Raw genomic sequence first — 23,242 nt, 5'->3', positions numbered from 1 at the left:
AGTAAAGTTCACTGGGAATGATGATTTAAAGTTAAATGCCAGTTTACAAGTTTACATGAAATTCGACAGATGATCTGTCTTCCTGCTGAAATAGTTCCTTGCCATTTAATGACCGGCCTTTTTCCTGTTGTTCTGTGTTCGAATCACAAGACAGAATCCAGACGTGTGTTGCCTCTGTCTTTCACATTGCTCACATATGCTATATGCTATAGTAGTGCGTGTATTACTCCGCCAGTTTGTTGTAACGGACGAAAATCTAAACTGCATGTCCGTACGGTAACAGAGCCACACAGTATCATATTATCCTTGGCCGATGTCCACCTCTTCATTCTAGCCAGGAGTGTGGGGATTTCAATAGGGCGAAAAACGTCCAGTGAGAATCTGGTACAGCAGTGCCACACAAACCACCGGACGGAGAGGGCGTGGCTATGTCACCAAGGTTATGGATACAGTGGTTTATATGCAATATTTACAAACTCACACCAGAAAATAAATAATGCTGATTGGCTGTTGTCATGCTGAGTCTTCTACCAGCGTTAACTCTGGGCTACAACACTGCACAGTTAACATTGTCAGGCCAATCACACACCTTCAAGGGGTCATTCCACGCTGTACCAGGGCCACACGTGTAGTGGAAGGGAACAAACCAAACACACTGGAAGAAACTCACGCAGTCGTCGGGATCCGCATAAATACCAAATATCGATGGACACATGAAGTCTGGGAACATAAAACACATCAAAGAGTAAATAAAAACATGATTTTAATAACTTTAATAACTTTAATAACCGAAATAAGTTATCCGAAGCCAAGAGAAATGAAACTTGCTTATGGGTTTTGATTACATTGACATCTACACTATACTGTTCCGTGGTGGTTAGTGATGCTTTGAAAACGAAAGAAAGCTGAATATACACAATAAAGGTTTAGTTACCTGACTCCGTTTCTTTCGCTGTAAATGGACTTTTTGTTGACCACGAAGGAAACTGAGGAGGCGCAATTCTTTCTGAAATGGGTCGTTTCTCAATCTTTTCTTGAACCTGCACTACGATACAAGGTGTTGTCGTCCCGTGTTGCTTCCCGCCTTCGTGAACATTTTGTATTTTGTAGTCCAGTGTTTTATTTTTGACACTAATAGTTGCTAATTGCCATCTGGAAGGTCGGGTTGACTTTGTGCTAGGGCTCACTCTTGTTACAGGTGTTGTTGTAGTGCTGATGCGTTTTCTCGTCTGAGCGTCTGTTTTGTGTGACCTATACCACCAATTCCACGTTGTCCTGTGTGGTGGTTTGATTGTGGTAAATGGTCGTAAATTTCTTTTGGCGTCCAACTTACGCGTGGGCCGTGTCGGTGTTGATCGTGTTGTCATCCCTGATTTGGACGTTGCGTGTTTGCGAATATTTGTTGGTATTGCAGGTCTTCGTGTCTTCCTCGATGTAGTAGCTACCGTCACGGGCGTCGGTGTTCTTGGTGAAATTCTCACCCTGGAACTCTTCTGTGTACCTTTTCGTTGACCGTGTCCAGACACTCGAATGACCATATGTTCTGTAGGCTTAGGTGATTCTGTCGTTCTCCGCGTTGTGTTTATCCTCGTAGATTTCCGTCTAGTTGTCTTTTCGCGGGTCGATGGTGTGCGCGTAGTAGTTTCTTGTCGAGGTAACCTGGTTGTGGACATGGTCCGATGACGACTGGACGGTTGCCCAGTCACTGCCGTGGTGGACCTGGTTGTGGACATGGTCCGGTGACGACTAGACGGTTGTCCAGTTAAAACCATGGTAAACCTGGGTGTAGGCGTAGTTCGGTGGCGACTCGATGGTTTCCCAGTCACAGGAGTGGTAAACCTGGTTGTGAGCGTAGTTTGATGGCGACTCGATGATTTCCCAGTCACAGGAGTGGTAAACCTGGTTGTGGGCGTAGTTCGGTGGCGACTAGATGGTTTCACAGTTACAGCAGTGGTAAACCAATGATGAACTCGTCTGGTAAGTCCTGTTGTCGTCCTTCTTGTTGACATCGTTCTGCGCACAGGTTTCCGCGTCGCCCTGGGTTTTGGAGGTGTGTATGGGTTTCTTCTCGATGTCACTCTCGACGCGCGGCGCGTTGTTGATGTAGTTGGTCGCTGTGTCGTTCGTCTTGTCGTTGGCGCGATTGTTCGTCTTTCAGATGTCGTTAGGCGCGGTTTATGGGTGGTGTGTCCGTCTCCTGATGGTGAGTAAGTTGACTGATCGATTCGTGACCGGTTACCTGTAGTTCGTATCATGTTTACTGTACTTATCTGAAAGTATTCCATGCAAAAAAACAGACACAAATTTAAAATTGTTTTATTGCATATTATGAGAATATTTCAATTTTCACGAAGTATTTACAGGAAATGTACGGGGTCAACACAGCTGTACTAGTATCAGGCACACGTTAACCCGGTCATATTTTCCTGCTAATTTGACTTTGTGCAAATACGATTGCCTCACACACAAACCCGAACTTCCGCAGAGGAGCCGTAACGACACGACCTATCAATATTAGCATGGTGTGAATTGTGAAGTGCATGCTAACTGGGCAGGCTTTTGGCGAGCGGTAAACCAAACCAGCCTTGATCCTCTGCCTCCATCTTATCCACGGTATGTTGATAATTACTACAACGAATTCGGTGAAAAAAACAGAGGCTTGTCTGCGTCAAAAGTACCCAGGCCTAAAAACTCTGACTTAGACATTTGCGATTTGATCTCCGTCCTTCATAAAAGTTTGAAGTTCTCAGCGAAGGTATTTTCAAACGGAGGGTCATTAATGAAAGGCATACATCAAAAACACATCTACATGTATTTCATGTACAACATTTCAACCTTGCAGCTTAGCCTTGGAAATAATCAGAAGGTTATTGCATTTTCGGTATCCAGGCAACGGTTGTAATTTCACTTTGTTTCCTACAAAAGGCGTTAACAAATTGTAGAAACAGCTGTCATGGAAACATGTCTGGAAAATGTTTATTACCAAACAAATGTTAACCATTGTGCCATTGTTATACAAAGGCAGAGAAAAAATATGGTGAAATAGCTTAAACAATTATCCAATCATGGCAGATAGCTTTATGTCTGAACAGGCAGGAAAAGAACATAATACTCCAATATTAATTATGGCTGCTTTGACCAAATAAAGTAATGTTAATAAAAATCTCAGATTGCTTAGGGACAACATGTTTATTTTCCATGCTTAATACTAATAAAATAATTAGATTTGTGTAGTTTTAACTTTGGCTATAGTATGAGAAAAGTGAGATCAAAGGATGGTGGAAACATAGTATCGGGAAAAGAATAAATGTAAGTACACTTATGAGAGGCATATGCAGTCAAGAGGAAGGAACTACAAGTATATTAATATACTTAAGTGAAACAGAAAAGAAGTACAGGTTACAAGGCCTAGGTGATGGAATGCTAATGTACTTCACCAACAACGTCATTATCTGCTTATTTGGTTTTATCATATTTGATCAGCTGTTACCTGTTCTGGTATGGGAGTCTGAGGTACGAGGAAGTCGTCCCACAGCACGTCGTTGATCGTCCTCATCAGCGGGTAGTTCATCCCCTCAGTAGCTATGTTAGCGAAGTCATCCAAGTCCAGAGCCCAGACCATCGCCCCTCCCAGCTTGTGACTCTTCACGTACATGGCCTACAGCAGCGGACAGAATTCAGATTAGGCACATTTCAGTGTACAGGACCCCCTACGTATTTGACTAAGTTACCTTTACTTGCGATTTATATTTGGTGATGTGCCATAAAGACATGAATATTTCTCATCAATCACTGTGTCAAAGATACTTTATATACATGTACATTTAACTGTAAATGAAAGTGTAAACTTTGCGTCATGGAAAGGCTTTTACGGAGAGAGACTCTGAAGTGCTTACAGCTATTTTCTAAACTAGTATAATTGAAAATGTATACTCACCATTACATTTACATGTACTTATATAAATAATTGTCGCCTGCATGCTAAGCAAAAATCACTAAAATGACTAAAAATCAAGTTGACAGCACCACAAAAACAGACTACTAATAATGTATAGGTTTCATTATTTTATTTTTAAAACACCTTTTGGGGAATTTATTAGTGACTGGTGGATAAACATTGTTCTTCCAGTGCGATAACCTAGCTCATTTCTGGTTGAATCAGTGTTGTATCTTTGCAATCGAATAATGTTATCCCAAATGTCTCTGGGGTTATTTCCAAACGAGATACGGTCTCTTCAAGTTTTCATAAAACTATTTAAAATACGCACTCTCTAATCTATATATACTTGCAGTCGAACTGAAAAGTAAAATTGGTCAAGAGGCTGACGACTAAATGTTTAAACCAAATCACATATGACGTGCCACATTCCAGTAAAAATGACATATTGTCATGAAGTACCGAAGTTCTTGGATATGTATCTTTCATCTAACGCCTAATAGAATGTTGCAAGGCCGATTAAGCACGTTTTATCAACAATGTAATTTTGGAAAAGGTGATGGAGAAAACACACGCACTATTCTGATGTCAACAGATTCATGTCTTTTAGACAAGTATCTATTAAAAGGCTTTTTTCTAAAATCATATATGATCCTCAAGTCATGTTAGTGATTCGGCCCAAACGTGCCTTAAGATTACTACAGAGAGTATTCGCTAGAAATGGGACGTTGAGAATAATAATGATCCTAACAGATATATCATCCCTTTTAACCGAAGGCTTGAAACCCACAAATTTGAACTGGTTTACAGATATAATACATATTCCCTAGTGGTTTATACGAAGAGACACAAAATGAAAGGTTTTTGTTAAAGAATTGAAGTTTTGATTTGAAAATTATTTTTTTCTGAAGTATTTTTTAATTCCGAGATACGATCGCTCATTTGCACGCATCTGTCTGTCAAACTATATCATGCACCATATCTGCTACAACTACAGTCCATAGCGGCCATCCATGTTATGAACATTGGTTAAATATCATTAAAACATTAAACATGAAATAAACGACGTGCAGGTCATAAAACGATTACTGGTCATAAAAGGATTTATACTTCAACTCGCAAAATAGGACAAATTGTAGGCTGATTATATGTGGTTGCGAGCAAGAAAAAGGAAACAACTATTTAAGAAACATATGAATGGTTAAAGGCTAGTAAAGTGACAACTATGGTAGCCAGATAAGGCCATCATCGTACAATCATACCATCGTTCGACAATGGCACGAAGCCATGTCAGGATGATGCGAAGCAATAGCACGATGGCACAAAGCGATGACAGGATGGCATGAAAAAACACACAATGCCATCGCTTCGTGCCTCCACAGACACCCGTTTCTGTTTAAGATCAATACATAATTGTGATAAGATAATTTCCCCTATTGTACGCTGTATACCTTCCATGTCGTTGTGCAATTTGCCATTACCTTATGGTATATACTTTCCATGTCGTCATAGCCGACCCACTGTTTTTCACGTGTACTGTAGGCATAAGGGGCCATGTGTTCGTTGTCCCATTCCCTGACCCATCCGTCCTGGAAACTGCGGACAATCTGTAAGGTCATTTCCACAGTGTTGAGTGATGAATGTTTTACACAAGATGTGTTAATTATTCTCTATTGCCATGTGAACTTGAATGTAAATTTGTCCACGTCCTACAATCTCTTTCAGTTCTTTTAACATCCTATTAATAAGTTACTGAAAACAATATGATAAGATATTTTCTTGAGAAGTCTTTCCATTAATTATTTATTTGCTTGGTGCTTTGCGATGCAGGGGCCTACTCAAGAATATTTTACTTATACGACGGCGACCATCATTATTGTGGGAGAAAACCGGACATTCCGGAAAAAACTCACGTCTTGAGAACACATCTACGCTAGTATACAGTGTGTGCTGAAAAAATATGATGAATATAAATCATTCAACGGGTGGGTCAACACATCGGACGTTTAAAATGAACGACAAGTTTTCGTCTAGTATTCATCCATTCTAAAATGTTCCAAACAAGACGTTTCCATTCACCATTCCTTCACCTTACCTCGTAGTAAGCCAGAAAACCTTTCTCCTTGGTGAATGGCCCTCGCCGGCCTCCCCCGCAAGCCTTAGAGCCGGGCTTTACGTCATTACCACACAGCTGAAAAGACCGGCCATACAGCGGTATCCCTAGGATCAGCTTCTCGGAAGGTGCTCCGAGCTCGATGAAGCGACGAACAGCCCAGTCCTGAAAGGTGGACGTCCTCAAAAATCTGATGATCGTACGATTGTCATACTAATATTTACATCAATGAATTAGTTTTAGACGCTTATTTTGCAATTGCTGATCAATGTGGTATATCACCATTGGTCTTTAAAACATGGTCTGAAATCATATATACATATATATGTATAAGGTTTGTGTTGATTTCGTTACATTGAAAATAACGCACAGTTATTAATTAAACATAAGTGAAATACAACCACCACTTGCAAGATTTCCCTATAGTATAACAATCATAAACTAATGTAGGTATCACAAGAGCGGGATCCCCAGATTCGTCTTCAAATAACTGCAAAAAGTAGACGTTACAAGTAGTGCGTGGTGAACAACAAAATCAACACATCTATGTAGCTAGAAAACCAGCGTGAGGGGGGGGGGGGGCACCTCATCACTGTACATTATGTGTCACATCTGCTTACCACGTTTAGTTTGCCGGCGGGTGTGTCAACCTCATCCTTCCTTGGGTAGAGCGCTGCGTGTATACCCAGCTTCTTCTCCCAACTTCCATGAAAGTCATATGTCATCAAGTTTATGAAGTCAAAATAACTGAAAATAATATCGATAATAAAACAAAGTAGTCGCCACCTAATCAGGAAAAGCTAAACCCTGAAAGAACACAAAAAGATGAATGAAGGTCTGCGGTTAATAGCAAGAACAGAAGTTCGCCACAGTCTTGCAATGACGACGTGTTCGGGCTAGAAACATCTGGATCAGTGAAAATTGTGATACTATGTGGTAAAATAACATTCTTCGTTGAGCTAGGACACAAGTGGCCGCCTTTGTTAAAACCTACGTTCCAATAAACAAAGACAATTTAAGTTAATATAAGTGCAGACTTAACCACGGCCTCAACAGTGCTTTTACTGAGATGCTAACTTTTTACATATACTATATGATGCTTATAATTGTTCATTTAAAGTAAAAGAAAGCTAAAATGTGAAGTAAGATTCATCATACAGATAACTGAAAACAATGCGTAAAATGCTTTCATTTATTTTTTTCGGATTTTTTAAAGAATCTTGAAAGACGGTATATAGGAACTCTGACGTCACATCACTTTTTTTCCTCATGTACACAAGAACAAAGGAATTTTATTTTAGTGATCTTTAACTCATGGGTAAAAAGATTTTTCCAACATTCAATTTTGAAGAGTTGGAAACATTGACGTAAATGTGACGATGTGACGTAAAAGTTCCTAAATGTTCACAAAAATTGAAAGTATGTTTTAAGTCTTAAGTCTTAAGTGGTCTATTTAGTTATCCCTACTCCGGTTTTTACAGGTATTTCCCTTTAGTACTTCCATTAATTCCATATCAGTTTCGGCTTATAAATTAATAATAATTTGGCGGAAGTGGAAGCAGCCCTCTGCGTTGATTGCACTAATTGTTTTGGCGCGATGCAGAGGTCAAAGGCCAAGGGCGGGACTTGGCACCAAATCACAGAAGTAAACAGCCTGGCGTGTCTGGTCGCCACTAACTTAGGCTCATCGAACGAATAGCACGATTTTGCACCAAACATTTTTCCTTGGCTGTATTTGTTCGGCAAGTGCAACGGTCATCCGCTAGAGTCTCACTGCCTGTCCCCACCGACACGGACCTTATTGCCTTTCGTGGATTTCTGTCTTCACAAGATCTGAGCACGAAATATTAGGGTTGGCGATTTCACATCATCGACATCAAACATTGACAACTGGATAATCAATTAAGTTATATTACCTGCAGCTTGCGACAAATCTTAGTTTAAAAGTAAAACATAGGTGGAACCTGAGTGAGAGGTAAACAATTTGTTATGTGAACGGTGGATGTCACGTTATATCAAAGCTAATTTAAATTGAAGCTTAGATAGATTCATAAACCATTAACATGTGATGAGAAAATATGGTGATGAAATGTTCTCTCCCTTGGATCTTTGGCGAGACATTTGGTTTTTGTGACGGACGTCATGTTCATTTGGGGCTAAACATCAGAGAACTTGTTGTATTTTATTTAAGAAAACATTGCTAGGAAATCCCTATAAGGGTGGAGTGGACAAATGTTCTGGCCGCGGCAACCACTTTCCATTCACGTATACGAGTTTCCAAATATTTTGATCAAAACTCGTATGAGCTCGACATGGGTTCGTCGATTAAAATCCTATTTCTCAAACACACCGACGAATGCAAGATATGCGAATCTAACCGTGTTATGTATTGATCAGAACATTACAATAACCCTCAGCGGAGGAGACCGCCCAGGCATACACCACTGCCACAGTTCGGTGCAATGTGGGGCACGCACCAGCGCTATTTGCCATCACTCGTATCGGCATATGGCAGCCAGGCTGGATCAGTTCAGTGTGCTTGGAGATTTTCGAATAAATACAAACCCCTCCCTTGTGGAAGCTTCTTCACTGCCACATTATTCGTTCTGTCCCACAAGCAAATGGAAAGCGCAACTGTTGGGTCGTTAGACCCCTTATTTAAAAAGATAAATTAGAAACTGATGTTCTAGTTTAGTGGTTACCAGCATAATACAATTCCGTTAAAAATGTATTAAAGTAGGAGACCTGAAAACTTTTCGGGAGCTGCAAGCCCAGTGGAGTGTAGCAGTACTGCAGAAAAATGTTCTTTCCTTCTGATATGGAATTCAGTAAATCATAAAATAATACATGAAAGGATTCGATCATGTTTAAACAGCTGGCATATATTACCCTTCAGTTGACTTTTTATGTGTTTTAAAAGACGGAGGAAATACATATATTTACGTGACACCCTAAAAACCACACATAACGCAGACATGCATCGCTTTTGTCATTGAATTTAAACCGTCCAGATAACCTATCAGCTTGAATGGTGTAAAACAGCATCGTTTGTCAAGGTTTTACTAAAACCTTTGGATTTATATAGAACCTTCGATAAGGACACGACAATTACAGACAAATCTAACAACAGACATACTGTTTCAAGTGACCCAGTGGGAGAAAATCAGAATAAGATATTAAGGTGGTCAAGCCATTTCTCTTTTACTCCAAATGCTGCTGGAACTACGTATATCCATGAAAGGGGCACTTTGGCGAGATTATCGGTCAAAAGGCTTTCCAACCAGCAATGCCCGACTAAGCCAGGGGATATGGCAGATTTGACCATGTTTATCTCGATGTTTTTTGTTTTGTCGGCACACAGAAGAATGTTTAGATATGTCTAGTGTGCACAACGCCTACACGTGTGATTATTTACTCAGGGCTCTCACATGAATACCTGATTTCGGGGTGACTGGTTAGTTGACATAAAGCTAGCATTTCAAACACAGCAAATATTACTAGAGAGTGAAATTATAAGAAAACAATGTCACGGGGCATACAAATCTACAAATTAATGAAAAATTCAATCACAACAGGATGACTCGTTATGATGCAGTTATATATGTACTTGCGAAATGTACTTTTATCCTAACATTTCCTTTACAGTAAGAAATGCTGTTCAGATGTCTTATGTGTTATGGACAAGGTCGAGTTTATGATAAAATTTAACTGAATGGTAGTATCAAATGGAATATATAGCAATGTTGAGAGAGTTAAAGTGAGAAACTGTGACAGGAACGCTAAACAGATTGTAATAGTGGCATATGATAAACACCTAACGTCGCGGATGTAAAGGGATGTCTATACCCTCTAATTCCAGCGAATATGGCCAATGCCACTGGGGTTACCAACAACCACAGTTTGCATTTCGATTTAGACGATATATTTAACGATTTAGTTCTGTGTGAAGTGTGCCTCAGTTGGCCGGGCTAGGAATCTTCTCCTAATCAGTAGAGCCCATCATCGCACTGAGGATGGATTCTGCATAGTTTTGTCACACCCTGAAGAAGGCTCATTGTCTAATACCGTTAAGAGAGACGCTGGGTTAGAGCGCCTAATTTCCTCTAAAGACTTTCATGAGATGGCCCGGAGTTCGACAGGGTAACGTGTTTCCTGAACATTAGCCTCAACTTCTTCTACCGATCTCTAAGCTGACTGGTCAACAGAACTTTGTCACCATGCCAACAGCTGCGTGATCATGAACAGCGAAACTCAGGCGTGAGACAAAATTCGTAGGTTCACTACACGGCCTTTGCGCTGCATCTGGTAATCATACAAAACCGAGCGTAAAGCTTCCCAATTTAAGACAATCCGCCTCGACGGTGTGATAATTGGCACCTGGTTACAAACAGTCCATGGAGTGAAGTAATTTGAAATATCCATTATGATGCTGTGCTTTGTGTAGCTCCATAATTTGTCAGATGTGATAAGTGGTGTACTGAGCACAGCCTACTCCTTCCACAACAAACTGAAAGTTTCACTTCGAATTTCATCAAGAATATCTCAGATTAAAGCATTGTTTAATGACATGCACACTATGTATAAGGAATGTTCACATCGTAACAGGCCGAATGCTCTGACACCTAATATCCAGTATCTCTGAAACGACCTTAACAAAACCAATATCAGGCTGTGCTTGTTTTATTCTCAACGTTCAAATTTCCTAAAGGCCTGTCTTGTATCGTGCACCAACCATTAAGGAATTCTTTATTTATCCTTACGTACTGCATTAAGTCTTATTTTATTCTTGTTGTTGTATTTTGAGCAGAAGGGATTAGCCTGGCAGATTTTATTCTTTCTTAACCACATATTATTCAGTACTGTGATGGTATTCCATTCATTGCCATAAGCGGAACGGCATTTGCCTTTTCGAAATTCCTGTCAGAATTCAACTTTTCGTTTCATCGTCTCATAAATCCAGTCTAATCCAAACCTTGGATGGTTACAAATAATTTCTTGTGGTACCTTTACTCTCCATCATTTTTGTTAGGCGAACATCATGAACAATTTGACATCGACATTTGCTCACAAATCACGCCGGTCAAATAATCAAACTGACGAGAAATAAAAATAAATGCAGTGCAACAGTAACAAGAGGTAATTACATGATTTTACTCAATATCGTGCCGACTGTTCATATTTCTGGAACAGATCTGTCACAAAAATTCTGTTGTCGGGAAATTATAGTTTGTCTACCTTGAAATACGGCACCTAAAACACAACTTAAATGTTTCTTTGTTTTGAGGTAAATAAGGAGACTTCTGTTTGGCATCACTTCTCGTCAAACAACCCGTGATTGTTAGAAGGCCATTTAGAATCAGTGGCAAGTTTGAAGTGAGACGTAAACATCACCCGATCCGCCACACTCGTGTCTTGCCGGCCTACTCGTTTGGTGTGATGACAACAGGTCAACAGAAAGGAACAACCATCATCACGCGTTGAGGATGCGTTAGGATCGAACAAATTGAATCTCTAACTAAGAATTGTACATGAGGACAAATCGGGGCAAATAATAGGAAGATCGTGTTTGTGTGTAACACTTAACAGTGGCCAGTCAAGGAATCAAAGGAAGTACAAAAGACACGTAAGGCAAAGCTAGTGAAACCAAAGCGTAGACAACAGTGTGATAACATGAATCGGGTCACACATAAGCTGTGAAGTAAGGTTAGGTGATGGTTTTACATGGAGGGATTTGATTATAAAATGCTTTAATTTTACGCTAACACTCACTTTAAGAATGAAAATAAGATTTAAACTTTAGCAAGTGCAGTGTCAAGAGACTATAACAGTATGTCTTCTGCAAATCTGTTTCATCGTATTTTTTATCAAGTTACATGTAGTTTGATGGTGTTTTTTCATTTCATGGAAAGCGTTGTTGCCTCAACAATATTATATTGTAAATACATCAAAATGAAAGATTCTTACCCGGCTAGGCGTTTGACATCATAGGCTGAATCGATGATCTTAAAACCACAGCCAACAGCCGACGATAATAACAGACGTTCTTGTTTCGTTTTTGTCCCTTCGTTTTCAAAGGCTTGTCGTAATTCCTATTCAAATAAGAAAACGGAAATGAAGAACAAAAATAAAAGATGTTGTCATTTCCGCAGAGATGTCACCAGACAGATTAACAGTTTGAGAGGAAATTATACAGGGTTAATATGAAGTATGTGAGTTCCTTTGGATTACACAAAACCATAGACAAGCCTACAAATGCCTAATATAAATCCTGAATTGTTAACCAAGAACAAAGATGATCACGGTTTATAAGGAATTGAAGTAGGAAATCATCAAGGGTCGAAAACACTCCAGCCATCTAAAAAGTGAACAAGTAACAAATGAACAATGTCCAACTGACAGTGGACGAGTGTTCTGTACCTTGGGAAGAGTGTGGGGGCCATTGTGCTGACGTATTCTGAAGATGACAAATGCCAATATTTAATTAATAAATCTCTTAGATGGCTAAGTCGCCTAAAAGATTCTTCTGGTTGATAATCTACGCGTCATATTAGAATCATACATAATTATCGTCACAACGGACATTCCATGTCAGTAATCGCAAGAACAATTTCCTAACACACCGCTGAACACATATCACAAAGACGATGCATGGGGTTGTATGTTCAAATCTGGTTAAACTCAGAAGTCAAGAAGCAAGTCATCTGATTTACGTCTTATTTATATTTCACGCTGTTAAGCTAACACTTAACGTTGTGTCCATTGTTCCAATCATTCATATCAGTACAATGGAATCTAAGCTTAATGCTTAAAGTCACTTATTAACAGTGACCTGTGTCATACAACCGTTTGGAGACATATTCTGTCGTAAACTACCTCACTCCCCCTAGCTTTCTACACACGCAACATGACATCACCCACTTAGGAAGGTTTGACAGCGAAGAGCTTGATTCAGTGCGATTGCAGTTGGAGTATTTCATTAGCACTTAAGCTGTGGTTTTCCTGACGTGTTGACGGAAGATCAATATTTGACGTTTTCTGAACTTTAGCGGCTTACATTGATTGCTCACTTTCTCCGTGAAACACCTGATAACCTATAAGCTGTAATATTACACACAGTGTGCTCTAATTGTCCATGACATAATGAGTGTGACACCATGTAGAATATTTACGTTTTACTTCATTTACAGTAGAAAATATCACACATGAACGTCCAGTGTGCAATTACACCATTAAGTTATGCAATGTGTGATATCTGTAAATGAATTCAAGAATAAATGGAATAATTGTTTACGATTGTAATATGTTAGTACAAGCGTATGGAATCTCCTTTGCCCATTGAAAGATAAGGCACGAATATTCGTCGTAACAGCCTAACTTACAATAATCCTAGTATAACTTTTAACCACCCCCGTTTTACTCCCCCCAGTAAGTGATACACTATTTACCTACAAATACGAATAAGGTACGGATTATTTTGTGTTCTAAAAGTAAAGCAATCGTAAGCCTTATGCTTCAGGATAATACTTTACACTTTCAAAATCTGTAATCAAGTAAAAATATGCTGCGTTCTACATGAAATTTCTCAATTATATACCGTGAAGATGAATTGATGTACATTGCAAAACTTATCCTGAATTAGCAATTTGTTTGGGAGAGATCTACACATTCACTGCAAAATTTATTAACGTCTGCAAAGTGTTTCAGCCACACTACCATTAACATTGTTGCAAAACGTTACGGGAAGTTTAAAACCACATGAAAAGAAAGATATATCTTCTTGGATAATGTTGCTCGTGGGTCGCTCAGATATGTTCAACAAGGGCTTAGTATTTCGAGGTTGATTTCATAATGGTCCTGATTTTCTTTACTTCAGAAAATACATTGAGGTATATACTGAATTCATTCATTAACATTCATGCCAAACTATTGGAGGCTTAATAATAGCACAGATTGTGACATGGGCCACACATTTAGCAATGAGACTCACGGTTGAAAGTATAATGAAATAATATGCTCAAGGTTTTTCCACTGGTACCATTGCTGAGCTTGACAAACAGCCAAACAGTGGGAATCGGCGAAGCGCTTTCGCTCACTCGGTCGGTCATATGTAACCACTATGCCATATTTTAAGAACTCGGTTACCTAAAACTTCTAAACTGTTAGACTGTCTTACTGGTATCTGAAGTTCCTGGTTAAAGCTGGGACAGTTTTTACACGCCCACAACTTTTCAAGACATTTTTCTTGCATTTGACTGAGTTGAGATGATATTACTCGGGGTTTAGCTTGCTCTAGAATTTTGATTATCATCAATTCGATTAACCTATATCAAACCTTTAACTTGTGTTGACATATTCTTGAAGATTACAAAATCTACTATGTTTACATTCCACATCTGATGTAGTCACCGTTTAGTACTGCTCAAGTAATTTCACTGAGGTAATAATTTTCATTGTCTCTTATCATTTCTGCTTTAGAGTCGGCCTTTTTGTGTTATAGCTCGAGTTAACGTTGTCTCTCTTTTCTCTTTGATGTGAACAGATCAACCCGTCCATATTGCAGCCTTCTGTAATACGTTTTGCTTTTGACACAGGTTATTGTGGCTGATACAACGACTGTATATATACAACCCATATGTACCCATGTGTTCTGCGGTGCTCTTGTTAAGGGAAACACAGAATGAAAGTGTTTTCCAAGCTCAAACTTTCCTTCCCGAGAGTTCTGAAGACTGGGCACAGTAAATCCGCAATCATTCCAGACATCCTTCTTTGTTATATAATCCTTGACTCGACGTCAACACTACATTCACAAGGGTATCTTTTTACGGTCTTATCGATGGAAGCAAAACTTTGATCCCGTCTAATTAAACACGGAAGCGAAAGGATTCCAGGAAAGGGAAAGAGAGGCCGAGAAGGCGTGAAAGTCAATGGAGGAGAGAAGAAAAAGTGAACTGTCCCTTAGCAAGCCGTCATACAAACACAGACTTCCGAACGCCATGGCCGGGCGAGTGAAAACCTAACCTGACGCGTTAGTTAATGTCGACAAACTCAAATACAGCACAACATGTTGACAAATATTGTTCTTTGTTTTCCAGTTAAATAGCCTGGTGATTAGGCGGGTAAAGGAGTCGGGGACTCCGGCCACAAGATAGCCTACCTGAAAGGTGCGACGTCGCCGGGTGTCACCAGTCTAGAGTTCACACAGACAAGGTAATCGACGTGGGAGGCCATGTGGCCTTATACTAGATCGACCTATATATCCTAGATATGGACTTACATGAATATATATAATCTTCTAAATATGGACTTGGATGAACATATATTTCATAGGTATGGATATTGATCAACCTATATATGTCAGATATGGACTTCAACGAACTTACATATCATAGACATGGACATATGAACCTAATTCTCGTACATATAGACTTAGATGAGCCTGTGTATCTTAGATGAACCTAACATATATGCATCCTAGATATGGACTTATATATCTCAGACATGAACTTAGATAAACCTATATATCTTAGACATGAGCTTAGATGAACCTATGTATCCAAGATATACGTGGACTTTGATCACATCAACCTATTCTGGCGAAACTACAGGAAGTCCTAACACTTCATTTCTCTAATGACAATAACCAAAGTTAACATAAACCATTACTGAAAAACAAATAGTACGGTTCATGTAAAGTTTCAGAAAGTTACAGTTAATACACCTTGTCTCAAATAAATCCTCAAGCGATTATTTCAGCTCACCCGAACTAGGTCAACAAATCGGCTCTTGTCTTCCGGTGGACTTCCTCGGTTGGCTGGGTATTCCCAGTCCAGGTCAAGGCCATCAAACTTATGCGCGCGCAGATATTGTATCGCATGGTCGATGAAGTATCGCCTGCTTTCCTTTGACTTAACCATATCTGTGAAAGGTCTAGACCCATGGTTCCATCCACCCACAGCCAACAAAGTTCGTAATTTCGGGTTCTTTTTCTTCAGGTTTGTAAACTGTCTATACATATCTGTGAGAGGAAGCAAAAATGGTCCCTGTTAGATCGTGATATAAACATCGTAAAACCTCAAAAATGCTAAATAGTGAACTGAGTTTCATTTTGTAATTCAGCGGAAAAAAATTTCATGGATCGCCACCATGTGGCTAAATATTGTCGATGTGACGTTAAACCATAAGAATTCATTCAAATATCATGGAATATATATCTTCAGTCAATTATAAGTGATGAGATTAGAGGAGACAAAATAGGACATGAATGTACTTACGTGGATAGTCGATGTCATTCCACTCTAACGGCGCCAGCTGACCCCGATAATCTATTTTGGCAAAGCTATATATTATGTGTGTACAGATGTTGGGGTCTATGTTGTAAGGATAGAACCTGGCAGGTTTCTGCCGATATTGTGACCAGTTCGTGTGGTAACATACAACTTTGTATGTTCGGTCCGACCCTGGGGAAAGAAACACAATACACAAATAAAATTTATTAAATGATCGTGTGATCGAATGGTTGATTGATTCACTGCAGAATACAAAATGGTTGAAACGAGATTAAACTGAAATGGACGAAATTAAACTGTTCAATAGATCGATAGATTGATGTGTTGAAGAAAAAATTAACACTTAAAAACGTGGAATAAAAAGTTTTTAGTGAATATTATTCCACATGACTCCGTACTTCATTTTTTAAAATTCACGGTGAAATCAATGAGTGAAAAACTGCAATACACTGAGATAAAAACACTAGCGCACAGTTCCAGTAGAGACTGATCTTGTCTTTATAGGAAGAACAAGCCATCGTCAGACATAAATAAATTTGTGTCTACGGCAGAGGAAAAAAGCAAAAGGAATCTGAGATGAGAGTTTTATGAGAGCTAAGTGCCACTGCCCCCAGTGTACCCAAGAAGCTTAATCACTTAATCGGAGAGACAATGTACCCGGTATGTATTCAGATAGATGGAATGCGGACGGTAATTTGCCGTGTTCGACCAGCACGATTGTTGTTTATCGATGATTGTTCTCTCCATCTCACTGTTTACATGCCCTTCAGTTTGAGTACAGCTCAATAACATTAATCTGATCAATTACAATGACAAGTTTCCTTTCAAATGAAGCTCTATATGAACTGACATCGGACGTATCGTTGTTTGTCGCTTCAGAATTAACGAAAGGAAGGCGGTGTCATCACTATTATTGATAACTCCAAAGATGCGCCTCGAACGCTCAAAGATCTAAATAAATTCAGCCCGGATTTGGACGCTTAAAAGGTATTTATGTCAACAGAAGATGAAATATAGGGAAACAAACAGTGTCTTCAGAAAAACACAGTCATTCATTGATATTTACATCTTGCTTTTCTTGAAGAATCATAGCGATGGGTTTTGCCAAGTTGTAAAGCCATGAGATGAGGCAAGGGTGGGGGTGAGGGGCTAACAAGAGTTGCCATGAGGTGCTTTAAGGGCATCTATATGTCTTTGCTCTAAGGGTGTGCTGCTTTGGTCGAAAAATCTGGTTTCTCCAAAACATGGTTTATACCTGAGGCGCTAAACGTGTGTCCAGATCGCTGTAGCTTTGGCAGAGTCAAACGTATACATACAGCGAATCCCTCTGAAAATCCAGTGAGTCCACAATAACGCCTACCAGAGGCAATTTTCGCCGCTATGCTTAAGACATTCTAGATTCGCACAGCAGTTAGAAGGGACACTAACGTTTCAGAGGATTTGCGTACATACACCAGTAAGCATAAGGAAGTAGCCTTGCTGATGTGCATTCCAATACCATTACAACATACCAGATTCACATGTAACTCTAGACAAAAAACTGCCCGTTCAACGCAGATAATCACATAAAGATCACACGTCACATTTGCACTATGCTTGAATCCTTAATAACTTGACTAATTAGGTTTGTCTTTTGATGGGTTTGGCATAAACTGCATCTTTACCGTACCAGTGCTTGATAAAACCCTTGGATCAGTTCAACACACCCAGCTTTAACATAAATCAAAATATGAAATTTAATTCAAAACGCTTTTAGTAGAGATCGTGAAACCTTATTTGAGTGACATGTGCACATCTCCGATATAGCTAACCTTTCTTTGAGCTTTAAATTAAATATCGTAACGTAATCTTATATTTGGGTTGAAGTCGAAATTCACTTTCGTAAAATCGTCCCCGGATCCTCAAGGTGGTCAATTAGTGAGAAACTGTCAAGCCTGACTCTTTTTTCCAGTCACTGTACTCTGTCCTGGTTGCCCAGCAGATTACTGCTTGATCCCAACCCTTTTTCAGCAGACAATATGATCATTGACATAGCTGGCGTTCGTAAATTTTGTACAGCGGTCACATTTGCCCATGCTACCCTACCCCGTCTTCATCAGCGATGCTGAGTCGTACATAAATCTCCCCTTAAATATCATTTTCACATGGACGGTTTGGGCTGAAGCATTGCAATAAAATGCCACTCTTTGAAACGGCGCGAACAATGACGGACATGTCCACATGTCTACACCGGGTGAAACATTTAACAATCCGACAAATGGCTGTCTCAAACACAGCTTTTGAATTTCCCTGATACCTCGGTATTAGACCTGTATTAAGCTGATTCTATATTTCTTCTACATTTCGTCACGTTCTCGTACTGTCGTTACTTTGATTAGATCAAATATTCCTGATATCCGCTCACGGAGAAATAAAAACAGGGCCAAAGGGATAGAGAAATAGCTCACCTTTTGCCTTCGACAACTGTAGCGTGCCTCCACTGGCCAGCCGCATAACTGACCATACCGTCATGCACAGGTAGACAAAGGCTTTCTTCTTCAGTGGCATCATCTCTGAAGGAAATAGCAGACATACGCGTCAGTCAGTAGAGACCCGCACAATGTGCCTCGACATAACAGCTCCTCAGCATGAACTGTCTTCTTGTCTCGACTCCCCACGGACTGACATATCAAACTTTGACATACCACTCTGGCGTTCGGTCAATTGCATGTACGGAAGCAAACAACGAAATGCACGAACCCAAAAAATAAAATCCTTTGTGGACGTTTGGAATCAATTGGTGTTATAGGGTGAGATGAGTTGTAGTGTGTTTGCCCGTCAACACCTCGGGATCAGCCGTACACATAAGAAAGCATTCTTTACAAAAGCACTGAGATTGCAAAATGCGAGACGTAACAATATACACATGAAACAATGTAAATGAAATTTCTTGACCGTAAACCAGCAAAAAAAGGCATAACATTGCAATTTTTAGCCAAAAGTGTCATCGTTATTTTCATGTTCTTACGTTAGTCCTAAATAGAACCATTTTAGGCTCTGATGATTTGATGACCCGGACGTGTAACAGAAATAGCATGAGTGAAATTTTTTACGTATTGTATTCATTTACCAAGAACCGAATTGCCTTTCGCCTGATGCTGTCTCAACGCCAGTCGGTGCGGATCAATTTTCATTCTTGATACAGAGAGGGTTGTTTAGTCTTATAATTGCCCTGCTAATGACATTAGCCATCGAGGTCAACGCAATAACCCAAAACAATCGCCAACGTAAAGTTCAAGAATGAAAACAGAATTAACTCAATACATAAAATGACTTTGTAAATATGCGGTGAGGGCGGAAGATCGGGCCTGAAGGCCTGGCTATGGATTCGGGCCGAGTCTAATGGCCATGTAGACTGCAGTCGGTTTTGTGATCGATGTAATTGCGCCCTAATAGAGATAGCAGCATATCTTACAACAGACTCACGGTAAATAGCACAGTGTGAAAAAGTCCCAGGGAGGTTTCTTTAAAAAAATAAATGTGGATTCTCTGGTCAGATGCTTAAACTTCGTTCCAAACTGTCTTACATCTCACCTTTAGGCATTTCTAATGTGAATCACATTTTCAAAGACTTCTACGACGGACGAAGAGCTATTGAACATTATCGAGTTGTCCCAAGAAGACACTATCATGTATTATTAAAACGAAGGCCATGTTATATCAATCAGCTGTCACCTGGATGACAAGGGCACAGACAATGGTAATTTCTTGATAGGACCTTGGCTTCTGGACTATAGGAGCTTGACATGGACCCAGCAAGAGATGTCGTTGAGTCGGGGAGGCAGGGTGCACATCCCCTTTAACTGCTTTTCTCCCAGTCAGCCATCAGTTATTCAACTTACGCTTCATTCCATCAAACAAGCTGGGATTATCTATTTGAGTTCAAAACAATGGTCCATTTATCAAACCGAAGGGGGGCCACGCAGTGCTTAATTGTCAGCTATGTAGCACAATCCCCCACCAAATATCTCCGCCAGGATTCCATCTGCTGTCAAAACATGTATGACCAGTGTAACTTCGTCTTTGTTATCCTGGACAAGCGTGACAAACCAACATCTGCATGAGCAACTGCAGACTACGCTCATCGAACAAAGCTTGACGCAAAAAATACAGCCTTTCAAATGTCCTGAAATCGAGACTTCAGTGACATCCGTGAAAATGCTTCGATAAATCCATAAACGAAGAAATCCTTTAAAATTAAAATAATTTTAATAATTTAACAGTTTTTAACTCCGCCGCTAATATGTGTGTATGCATGCTGGAGGTTTGACGTCGCACTTTCGGCCATATAACGACGAGGACTGACAATAATATATGCCAACTATATATCTGCAGAAAGTAAATATTTCGGCTTGGTAAATCAGTGTATCAAGATCAGCAAATAAGAAATTTAGACCTCTCAGTGTGCATATTCTGATGGCAACATATTGAAATTCAGGATTGTTAGCTTCAAACATAGGCATTGGCTATCATAGTTCATAACTTTAAGTTAGAGCGAAGAGCAGAAGCGAAGACGAAATATTTTCAACAAGATTATTGTTGAAATATGTGGTTGACTCAATAATTCATCTTGGGTGACATCCACATCAGAAGACCATTAGTTTAGAGTTATTAAACAGTCGAAAACAGTTTGTAAATCTTGTGTAATGTTGGTTCATCAAAGAAATTGTAACCAAAATTCTTCACCCCACTGCATCGTTTGGAGTGACAGTTCATCTAAATATCTTAACGACAGCGCTCCAAAAACATAAATAATAGTAATGATATATGTATTTACATTTCTACAAACATTACCTTCAATCTCGATCCTCTTAGATGCGGTAACAGTGAATAGAGCGCCGACGAGGCCAGAGTAAGGGTTAGATCCGGGTTAGTTCACCCCGTTATGCCGTCGACATGTATTATGCAAAGATGATACTAAGGTGCTCTTCAAACGATCACAGTTCACAGGTGACGCCATGTGCAGCACTTAGAGAACGTCCATGTGTCTTCGTGTATAGGGTAACATGATGATAATTGTCATGCAATTACGCCCTTGGTAGTATTCAACCGTTATGTGTGGAAGTTTGACGCCTCGTTCACCTTATGTAGAGGTGCACTGTGAAGCACACGTTACCTCGAGAGCGCTGGATTTCAGACTGGTGTCGTTTCCTTCCTTAGCACTGACATACCCCGCTGTTGTCTTGGGTGTCGACTACAGAGCTTCATTACGTTGGTCCTTGCTTAAACGTTTGTTTGCCGAAGAACAAAATTCCAAACGTGTTGAAGCTACGAAAAGGCGTGTTTGCTCAGAGGGGGCCCTTGTCGTACGAACGCTACGCCTTGTTTATCAAAACGCACAGGCCAAGCATTCTTCTTTCTACAGAACAAGCAATGCTCAGTCGGAGACAAATTTGATTAATCTCCGTCGATTTTCATTGGTTAAGGGGAAACCAAGGCACCGGTTTCGCCACAAAAGGCTAGTCTTATTGCATCTCTTAAAACCTAGCCATGGGCATTTCTCTGCTATAATAAAACGTGTGACAAGCGCTCACACCTTGATTGTGACAGTGTCGCAAGCATTTTGTCACATCTTGAAATCCCCACGGTTTGACGCCCTTGTATGGAGGTCAGTTCTTCATGGACACCGTCGTCAGGCAGCAGCAATCAGACAACATAGGCTGACTAAAATGTGCTGGAAATAGTGTTCATCTAGTCTGAATATACTAAATAGATTCTTATCTTCTCGTTTTTGTTCTTTTCGAAACGTATAGTGTACTGGATAACCCATAGAAGCTCCCAACTATGTGGATGTATAGTGAACCCAAGAATCAGATAATTCTCATGTGGAGAACACAGTTTTGTATCAAATTGATATATAAGCTAACGTCTTTCCTTGATATCAGTCAGTACAAAACAAAACTACAATACCCTTGTACCTAGTCTAAGAAAGTTGCACGTATTTACTGGAAATGGTTTGAAATCAAACCATGCAAGGTCTCTAGTTTTCAGAAAAGGCACATTTAGGTTTTCATGTCATGTGCCTCTACATCACACGCTACTAATCAGTAAAACAGTCAGACTGCCACTGGACTCCTGCATGTAAGCAATCTCGTCAATGCCCTTTGCTGACTTATGTTACTGTCCCACTTCTTAAACTAAACATTTCTTGTAAAGGCAATGTGTATTATACGTACATTACAGTGATGACGATTATGAATTATACGGCCTGCTGACAGTAACATACAAATGGTGATACTCTGTGATATGATAAACATCTCTAAGCATCCATTAATTTCCATTCAAGTCGAGCTCATGCTGGCTTCCTCTCTGGCCGTATGTGAGAAGGTCCTGCAACATCCTGCGGATGGTCGCGGGTTTCCCCTGCGCTTTGCCCTATTTCCTCCCACCACAATGATGGCCGCCGTGGTATAAGTGGAATATTCTTCAATACGGCATAAAACACCAATGAAATAAAAAAAATAAATAACAAATACCTCCCTGGATAATAGGGAAAATGTTTTGCCTCATTTTGATTTTAAAAATAAATCTCTTATGTCTTCAACTACCAAGCATGCTCTTGTGCATTGGTTTTATCCATTTGCACCTCCTAATGTACAATCCTTTCGTTAGGAGGTAAGATACGGCTAAATCATTTCAAGCAAAGCGGCTGTTAAAACGAAGTGGGTCGAAAAGCGACAGCGGCCCATTAACACAGTGGAATTCAATAGGAAAAGACAAGGCGTTACCATTGTCAATATTGGGGTTTATCTTCTTCGCTCTGGCAAAATATCAATGTGAAAGGGCGTGAAACGTTTAGACACTATCAAGGTCGCCGACGATGCGACTTTATTGCCGGTTGTGTATTTACCAGGCAAACTGGAGCCT

The 23,242-nt window shown here is 39.9% G+C and overlaps 1 protein-coding gene across 1 annotated transcript; it reads right to left on the bottom strand.

Moving 5' to 3' along the window:
- Positions 1–322: 322 nt before the first annotated feature.
- On the bottom strand, positions 323–21,243 carry LOC135464854 (oviduct-specific glycoprotein-like). Its single transcript, XM_064742424.1, has 12 exons — positions 21,170–21,243; positions 18,784–18,888; positions 16,322–16,507; positions 15,809–16,065; positions 12,032–12,139; positions 10,411–10,427; positions 6,671–6,797; positions 6,033–6,215; positions 5,419–5,544; positions 3,491–3,658; positions 935–2,270; positions 323–720 (listed from the first exon to the last, which is right to left on the bottom strand). Exons 2-12 carry the CDS (start codon positions 18,884–18,886, stop codon positions 548–550), a joined length of 2,784 nt encoding a protein of 927 aa, XP_064598494.1. The 5' UTR covers positions 18,887–18,888; positions 21,170–21,243; the 3' UTR covers positions 323–547.
- Between the last annotated feature and the right edge of the window lie 1,999 nt (positions 21,244–23,242).

This window comes from Liolophura sinensis, chromosome 1, assembly GCF_032854445.1.
Source record: "Liolophura sinensis isolate JHLJ2023 chromosome 1, CUHK_Ljap_v2, whole genome shotgun sequence".
NCBI classification, from domain to species: Eukaryota; Metazoa; Mollusca; class Polyplacophora; order Chitonida; family Chitonidae; genus Liolophura; species Liolophura sinensis.
Note: the sequence above shows the minus strand (reverse complement) of the source record. Positions and strands in the feature narration are given on the sequence as shown.

Excerpts from the sequence above, each read along its gene's own strand:
- LOC135464854 (XM_064742424.1), bottom strand. The coding sequence starts at position 18,886 with ATGATGCCACTGAAGAAGAAAGCCTTTGTCTACCTGTGCATGACGGTA. Across the intron at positions 16,508-18,783 it reads ACAGTTGTCGAAGGCAAAAG|GGTCGGACCGAACATACAAA; the intron begins GTGAGCTATTTC and ends TTCTTTCCCCAG. Across the intron at positions 12,140-15,808 it reads GATTTGTTGACCTAGTTCGG|GAATTACGACAAGCCTTTGA; the intron begins GTGAGCTGAAAT and ends TTATTTGAATAG.